We start from the raw sequence: 9265 nt of genomic DNA, 5'->3' as shown, positions 1-9265 counted from the left end.
TGATAAATGTAAATTACTGCTAGTCAACCTCCCTGGCACTGAAAATTAACTATTACAAATGTGGAGTCTCATTCCTTCAGGTTTTAATTGTTGTTGAAGATTTAAAAAATGTCAAGTTTTAATTTTTTTTTACTTTTCCTTTCTGTCTCTTTTATCTCTTTCTCTTAATTCAGTCGTTCTTTCTCTTTATTCCTCTTTCTGTACCTGATTTGACAGAATTCACAATTCCAGCTCAGTCCTTGCACTGTTATTTCACAATCCTTCAATCTGATTGTTTAAGGAGATATACAGTTGCTTGCCCTGTTCACTTAGGTCCTCCCTGCGACATTATCAGCTCACACTTTAAGCAACTTACCATGCAAATATTTTAAAAACCTGAACGTACAAGTGTAACTAACAGCAGACACGGTTTAATGCTCTACCACAGCACATTTATGGCCCACTGTATCCTCTCGTCTTCATTGGCTGTAAAGCGCTTTGAGACGTCCTGAGATTATGAAAGGCGCTATATAAATGCAAGTTCTTTCACATCTGTAATTTTTCAAATTTAAAGGTGTTTATACATTAATTGATGGACCTGCGTCCCGGCATTTTTCAGTTGCTTGTTACTATGAACGATTAGTAAAATCTCAAGTGGTGTCGGCTGTAAATAAATCCCTTTCTACCTGCTCTCCCAGGCCTTGGCCCCGCTTTAACGGCACGAAGGGTGAGAGCCCCCCTCCCCAGCAGCTCTCCATCCAGTCACACAGCGTCACTCACAAGAACGCTCGGCGACTGACCAATTGCTTCGTTCCATACTCATTGGTGCAGAGGTTAGCGACGCCGTCGTATCCAGTCAGATGCTCTGTTGCTGTTGCCCTGCTGAAGTTTCGTCTTGCGCGGCGGGAACGGGGACGGAGTTTGAGTTCGTGCGGTGTTTCCGGGAATAGCGCTTGAGTCAGTCCCCTGTTACCCAGACAGTCCCATCGGGTGAAGTATTCCCGGTCACTGGACCAGATACACAGCCTGTCAACATGATCCTGAGCAGAGTAGAGTACAGTGAGATAGCCAAGTACCTGGAGCGGTTGCGGCCCAACAGACAGTGCATGAAAATGCTGAAGGAGCATTTCCCGAGGTAAGAGGGAACGACAAGTACAGTAACCCAGAAAGGGGAAAAAAGACTTGCATTTATATAATGCTCTTCATGACCTCAGGGTTTCCCAAACCACTTTAAAGCCAATGAAGTACTTTTTAAATAAAATGTAGTCTCTGTTGTAATGTAGGAAACGCGACAGCCAATAGATGCACAGGACGATCCCACATGCAGCAATGAGATAATGATCAGATAATCTGTTTTGGTGATGTTGGTTGGTTGATAAATATTGGCCAGGACCGTGGGGAGAACTCCCCATCTCTTCTAAATAGGGCCATGGGATCTCTTGCGTCCATCTGAGAGGGCAGACGGGACATCCTTTAGGTTTAACGTCCAATCCAAAAGACAGCACCTCCGACAATACAACATTCCCTCAGGACTGTGCTGAAGTATTAGCCTACTTGGGAGAAGAGACATGGGGACAGTGGAGAGACAAGACAACCAATAGACATGGGAGAAAAGCCCAGCACAACAACCAGTTCACTGGGTGGTCTAGAGAAATGGAGGGAGTGAGCAACTACTGGTGGGAATAGACAGTGAGTGAAAGTGAATGGAAGGAGCTTCTAGCCCAGGGGAAATAAAGAATGAACAGATAAAAGGAGTAAGCAACTGATTTGGAGAAGAGATACAATAATCAACTATTGCACAGACAAATGAAGTGACCAAACAAAATGGAGAAGAGACAAAGACAGACAGACAACAAATGGGCAGTGGAAAGAGGGGCAACCGAGTGAGCAGGCTGACTGACTGACATGGAAAAGAGCTATAAAACGTAGAGGTGAAGAGTTGATTGGATAAGTGAGAAAGGAAGGAGACATGAAGCGAAGGACATGGAAAAGAGTAGAGTGACAGTGATGGCTTGGTGGGTCGACAGAAGGACCAAGAGGATAGGAAGACAAACTGACTGATGCATTGAAAGTGGGACGCGGACAGCCAACTGAACATGGTGTGGAGAAGGCAAATAAGTGATAGAGAGCACAAGAGGTACAGAACTTGGGTGGGATATGGAGACACACACACGCTTTTTCCCATACTCCTTCCTTCCCCCTCCCTGCTTCCTTCGTTCACTTATTGTGCTTCAAAAGGAAAATATAAAACTTTATTGAACTCCAAAACTACTCAGTTTTTCATTTTTAATGCAAGTTATTTATTTCAGAAATCTTGAGTGGATACTTTATTTTAAATAATTTCCAGGTTTACAACACCATCCCACTTTCCTGCTCCCATTCCCAATAGTTTTCTCTCTCTGTAGCCTTGTGCTTTTTCTGTACTGCAAGTCTGTTCATGAACGGCCACGTATGAAAATTTACCACTTGCGATGTTGATCCCCTACCAGTACTGCTTAGCACGATATCACAACCATGCTCAAGCTCCTGCATCATTGTTGCTCAGCAGCCTTACCTTGCCCCTTCCGAAGAAGCCTCTTCAGAGTTGGCCCACTATCTCCTGATAGTAGAGCAACCTGAGAACTGGCCTGCTCACACTATCTGCTGAATCAGCTCCCCATGCAGCAGTTGTAGTCATTTTCCCCTCAGATCATAAATTTCCCCATTTGAAACCTCCCCCACTGATCAGCATTCTTTCCAGCAGAACCTCCTTCACCGTGAACACATCAAGGGCTCCCGCAATTCATTAGAAACCCCAACTATAGTGATCAGAATTCACTCTATCGGATCACCAATATTAACCCTAACTCCCCATAGCCAATAGGCATCATTCCTATCATCATAACCCTATCTCCACTATTAAGCAGCTTTTCCTCCATTGACATCCTGCTGATCAGCATTTACTCTATCAGAATGTCCCTTCCCTCTCCAGTGGACATCTTTCCTATCGTTGGAATCCTTCCCATCTCCAATGAGCAGCATCCATCAGTACCTCTTCCTACTGAGTTGCATTTCCACCTTTCTCCCATACTCCTTCGCCTTCCTTCCTCCTCCCTTGCTTCCTTTGTTCACTTATTGAGGGAAAATAGAAAATAAAATTTACTAACAGAAGAGGTAGCAGAACTATCATTGGAATTTATTAAGTATCTTTTTACTTTAAAACTCCAAGTAGAGCTAATATAACATTCCACACCGATGGACACTAGTGGTGCTTTTTCTCAAGTCCAGAGCTAATATTCATGTTAGTTGACTAGTAACTTGACTGGTAATTTGTAGATGAGAGAATTAATCGGTTTTGAATGAGCCTTGTGTTAATGCAAAATGTGACCGAATGATTGGAATTAATTTATTTAAAGCAGAAAAGGGAAGAGTAGAAATCTGGGATTTAACAAGTATTCGCCTCTATTAATACTTCATGATGGCTATTCACTTGGGTTTGAATGTTTAAGTTATAGAAATTTGTTCGACCCTTTTGAATAATTGTTTGAGTTTTTTATACTAAATATTCTCCCATCTGTTTCCATCTCCAGTTCATTACGTTGTCCACTTGCAATATGAGTTCAGTTTACTACACCAATAATGTGAAGCCGGTCCCCACATGTTTAATTTCTGTCCTTTTCCCTCTGCTCTGTAGACACCCATTCCTTTGTGTGCATGTGTGTGGCATCTCACTGGAATATTTCTTTGTAAATTGCTTTTAAGCAAGCTCCTCCCATTTCTAATTGATCCCTAATTCACTTTTTCCACTCAAGATGCTACATAACATTGTTTGGACAGATATGGTGATCTCACTGCATATCGCCTGTAAAGGTCTTCTGAAAAGATCGTTTCCAGTCGACTGTGATCACTGAATGATGGACAATACAGCAGCCTACTAGCAGCTTGGGGACAGCAGTTAGTAAATTTATAGGACCATGGAGATTTAGGCAGTGCACTCCCTCCTGATACTCAACAGGCCAATGTTTCAATTATTGTTTTTAACATATTGCTGGATTTATTAAAAGCAGCTTGTAGAAATGCTGCATTCATTCTTTCTGTGGAACTTTTCTAAGTAGCTGAACATCAGCCTGAAAAAATGTTTGTACCTTGTGGTAGGATTCTTCTATCACTTGTTTATTTTTAACCAAGGTTGAGACTTTTCTGCTGTTAAGAACATAAAAAGAAAATTCGAAAGTTGTTGTTTGTTGATATTTAGGTTACCCTACTTCCTGTATATCTTGCATCGTTGGATTGAAAAAACAACCACAACTGGCTGAAGAGGCATTCATTGCAAAAAGTTTTCACTGTTTTCTGCTAATTGACATCAGTACATGTGTTTTCAGTGGAAAATAGAATAGAGACCCATTTTCTGATGTTGCAGAGCACATTATAACCTATGCAGATCTGATGAAAAGGTTTGCTGAAGTGCAATTACCTTGTTGTACTGCAATGTTGTGAAAATAACTGCACTTAGTTATTTTTTACTGTTGAATGAGGATATGTAGAATATGCTCTTTTCCATCTTCGCCTCTGTAAACCCTTGTTCTCTGCTCTGTCTTAAAAGGAAAAGTAAATTCCCAGCATGACGTAAACAAAAATAGACTGCAATTTTGTGCTATAAAGACGAACTATTGCCCAACGGAACACACCCGTGACATCGAGTGTGTAATGAAGCCTTCTGTATTTTGCATTCTAACACAAATTGAGCACTTTTAAAACTAAGAATGATTAGACACGTGGTACAAAAAGAGGAACATTGTTCTATCCTTCAACAATTACTTTGTTCCTTCACCTTGATGTTCACCACAAGTGTGAATATCTCAATAGCAGTGCACAATTTTGTTTCATGTTGTTCAACTATAATGGGTTGCTGTAGTGTAGAACTGCATTTGGCCATTAGTTTCTCTGGTCATTAGAAATGCTCTGCTCACATAGGAACCAGTGTAAATAGTATTACAGTTGATCTTATTTTTTAAAATATTATTGTATTAGAATTAGAATACTAGATTTATTTTTTAAATAAGAGTATTGTACACAAAGCCTCTATGATTGAACTCTATGAAGGTATGGTTTGTTGAGAGACATGTTTTTCATATTTTAATTTTGGTAAATTTTGCATTCTTTAAAGGTAAAAGAACTAGGTCGGTGTTGGACAATGGCACATATTTTTCCAGATTTAATATCTGGTGTTTATATCTTGTACTCTGAGGTCAGGTGTCATGGGTTGAATTGTAATGTAAAGCTAATTCTACACTAGCCCAGCAATGAGCATGATTTTTCTGTTCTGCATAATACATGGGAGGAAAATTCTGCCCAAATTTCCATTCAACCAAATATCTGAAAATATTCATACTGCATTAAACTTCCAATATGCATGCCAGTTACTGACTTGACATTATCAAAGTAGCACAGTTTAGAGTTATTGACTCATGCCCTTTACAAACATCTTCAAGACTGGCCAAATGCATTTAGGGCCTTGTTGTTGTTGTATGGAGACTTTCATCCGAATATTATAGTTTCAATTTAAACCCGGTCCTAGAGATGAAAGTGCATTGTTCCAACTTTCTGTGCTGCATAGTCTTTGCTTAAAATCTTTCGTTCAAAAGCAATGTTGATACAGTTAATGATTTTCCACTTCAATTTTATTTATAATCTTTCCACCCATTTTAAACTTTATAGAGCTGCTTTGTTTTAGAGGCTTCTGTCTTCAGCTGGGATAATGGAATGCTCTGAGCCATTAATGTCATGTTGTGATCTAATGATGGGAGGTGGACTGTGGGACTTTTCCTACCAGTCTTCGCCTCTCCCTGTGACTGCACTGTATTCTATCTAGTAGTCTGATTGACAATAAATGACATTGACCAACAAGAAGACCCAAAGTCAGATGTTTTATTATTAGTGAGATGAAACAGCTTGTTGAAAATTGATAGTCTTGTGCTGGAGCTGCTAAGTTGCCAACCTTTTTTTGGTCTGTGACAGATTTAAATATGTTGCATTAATCTAAACGCAAAGTAGCATTGAGGATCCATTTTGCAGTAGAACAGCACAAACTTGCTTTTATATAGCAGCAAGGTGCTTTACAGAGGTGTAAGGAGAACAGACTGAGTCACAGAGGGAGATTAGGATGGATGACCAAAAGCCTAGAGGTAGGTTTTAAGGAGGAGAGGGATAAGGGAAAGAATTCCAGGGAGTGGGACCTAGGTACTGAAGACACGACTGTCAGTGAGGGTGTGAAGGAAGGGGCGATGCACCAGAGGATGGAGTCAGAGGATCGGAGAGTACGGAACAAAGATAGGTTGTAGGGCTGGAGGACGTTGCAGAGATGGGGGAAGATAGAGGTCCTGGAAGGATTTAAACATTAGGATAAGAATTTTAAATTTGAGACATTGGGGACTGCCGTTCCGGAATTTCCAGTTTGTGCTGCTGGTGGGCAAGGCTTCGCCCAGCAGAGTGGAGCCCACGACATTTCTCCCCCCTCCCCCTCCATCACCACTAACAATTGCTTTAATTCAGTAAAATAGAAATTCAGTGCAAAACATTCCCTCTTGACATGTTGAAGTTGTTCTACAGAATCCATTTAAATTACTTTATACTTATGAGAAAATTCATTAGCATTTGGGATACGTTGGCTATGATTTTTAATGACATTTTTAGTGATCTTCATAACCATAAGCTACGTTCCTGCTGTAAACCTTTATTATAAAATGGTCACTGGAAGCGAAAAACAGCCCTCACTGGGGCATTTAGCAAAACATCTAGTTTTGAATTTCTGGAATACAGCGAAGAGAAAGAAGGATGTTCACTGTTGTTATGTAGGCAAACACGATGGCCGATTTGCACACAGCAAAATCCCATAAACAGCAATGAGGTATATGACCAGTTAATCTGTTTTTAGTATGACGTAGATTTAGGATAAATGTTGGCTAGAACATTAGGAAAGCTCTCCTGCCCTTCTTGGAATAGTGCCACAGCATCATTTACGTCCCCCTGAGCAGGCAGACAGGGCCTTGATTTAATGTCTCATCCAAAAGGTGGTATCATTGGCTCAAACCAGCGCACAAGTAACCCACTAAATGAGCAAGCTTAAATAGTTGCTAATAGTACTGAACTATTAAAATTAAGTAAATTCAGGTCAAAACAGAATTTATAAAATAATTGAAAATGTCAGTAGATTTTCCCCACCACTCCCACCGAAGCTAAACTGTGCACTGTCCTGGTTTTTCGCAGTCTACTGGTCGTGCTTCATTTGTGTCACATCACCCTTTCACTTTCAACAAGACCCCTTGCATCTTTTGAGAAGCGTGCACAATTTACTTGCATGCCGCAATACCCGCTGATCATAGAAACGTAGAAAATAGGAGCAGAATTAGGCCATTCGGCCTTTCAAGCCTGCTCCGCCATTCAATATGATCATGGCTGACCCTCTATCTCAATACCACATTCCCACTCTCTCCCCATATCCCTTGATGCCTTTTGTGTCTAGAAATCTATCCAGCTCCTTCTTAAATACATTGTGACTTGGCCTCCACAGCCTTCTGTGGTAGTGAATTCCACAGGTTCACCACCCCCTGAGTGAAGAAATTTCTCCTCATCTCAGTCCTAAATGTCCTACCCCGTATCCTGAGACTGTGACCACTCGTTCTGGACCCCCCAGACAGGGGAAATATCCTCCCTGCATCCCATCTGTCTTGCCCTATCAGAATTTTATACATTTCAATGAGATCCCCTCTCATTCTTCTAAACTGGAATGAATACAGGCCAAGTCGACCCGATCTCTCCTCATACGACAGTCCTGCCATCCCAGGAATCAGTCTGGTGAACCTTCGCTGCACTCCCTCTATGGCAAGTATATCCTTTCTTAGGTAAGGAGACCAAAACTGCACACAATACTCCAGGTGTGGTCTCACCAAGGCCCTGTATAACTGCAGTAAGACATCCTTGCTCCTGTACTCAAATCCTCTTGCAATGAAGGCCAACAAACCATTTGCCTTCCTAACTGCTTGCTGCACCTGCATGTTTGCTTTCAGTGACTGGTGTACAAGGACACCCAGGTCCCTTTGTACATCAACATTCCCCAATCTATCACCATTTAAATAATATTCTGCCTTTCTGTTTTTCCTTCCGAAATGGATAACTTCACATTTATCCATGTTATACTGCGTCTGCCGTGTATTTGCTCATTCACTCAACTTGTCCTCTAATGCTGTGGCTGAACTCAAAACTCACAAGCTAATATAGGTCAGAGAGGAGGGTCTGATGGGCGTATGAAACTTGGTGTGGAATAGAAAACCCGAAGCAGAGTATTGGATGAGCATGGAGAGTGGATGATGGTAGGCTGGCCAAGAAAGCATTGGAGTACTTGAGTTTGGAGTACTTGAGTTTGGAGATGATATATCATGAATGAGTGTTTCAGCAGTGGATAGGCTGAGCTCGGGACGGAAGCGGGTGTTGCTATGAAGGTGCAAGTTGGCGGTCTTTGTGTTGAAGATTTGAGCTTGGAAGCACAGCTCAGATTGAAGAGGACAAAGAGATTGCTAACAGTCTGGTTCAGCCTGAGACAGTAGCCAGGGAAGGGGATGCAATCTTTGGTAAGTGCATTGCATTTATTACTGGGTCTTCCCAATGTTTAGCTGGAGGAAGTTACGACTAATCCAAGATTCAATGTCAGACAAGGAAACATTAATTTCATTTTGCCAACTCTATTCACCATTGCTGACTTTATTTCATTAATTTATTTGCTGCCATTTCTTCACATTTTGTATGACACCTCTTTCCATTCATGAAACTTGCATATTTATCCAATTCATTCTGTCATCATCATACCCCATTTTAATTTATTTCACCTCATTATTATTACCTCTCTCAAATTATTATGCCTGCATGTTTATTTAATTAACTTAATATTTGCCAACTTCCATACCACTGACTCTTTAATTTTTTACCCAATTCTCTATAATGGTGCTTTTAATTTATGAAGACCACATGATAGTAAATAGATTTTTAGTTGCTCTGTCATGGTGTTGGTCATAGAGAGTCAAGAACTTGCTATTTTATAACAATAGGGGTTTATGCCACATAGGGGGTAACATCAGGGTCAGTGATTTGCAATGACCGAATAAGTCAAATGCTATTTTTAAGTATTTGGGAATTTTTGCTAATTTTTGGATTTCACAGCTCTGTCCATTATTCTGTGAATAAGTGGCCTTTATTTTATATACTTGCCTTTACCTATGTATTTTGTGTCTAATCCTTACCATTTTTAAAGCTG

At 40.7% G+C, this 9265-nt stretch overlaps 1 protein-coding gene across 2 annotated transcripts in view; it reads left to right on the top strand.

The window, feature by feature from the left end:
* Positions 1 to 866: 866 nt before the first annotated feature.
* Positions 867 to 9265, top strand: part of cdin1 (CDAN1 interacting nuclease 1) — a 139657-nt gene continuing 131258 nt past the window's right edge. Inside the window, exon 1 of one of the 2 annotated variants that reach the window (XM_067991379.1) lies at positions 867 to 1114. In XM_067991379.1, the coding sequence (XP_067847480.1) occupies positions 1014 to 1114 (101 nt within the window). In that variant the 5' untranslated portion in view covers positions 867 to 1013. The remainder of the gene's footprint in view (positions 1115 to 9265) is intronic. The other variant, XM_067991380.1, reaches the window with a different exon arrangement.

This window comes from Heptranchias perlo, chromosome 10 (genome assembly GCF_035084215.1).
Source record: "Heptranchias perlo isolate sHepPer1 chromosome 10, sHepPer1.hap1, whole genome shotgun sequence".
NCBI lineage: Eukaryota > Metazoa > Chordata > Chondrichthyes > Hexanchiformes > Hexanchidae > Heptranchias > Heptranchias perlo.
The sequence above is the reverse complement of the archived record's forward strand: the minus strand, read 5'-3'. Positions and strand labels throughout refer to the sequence as shown.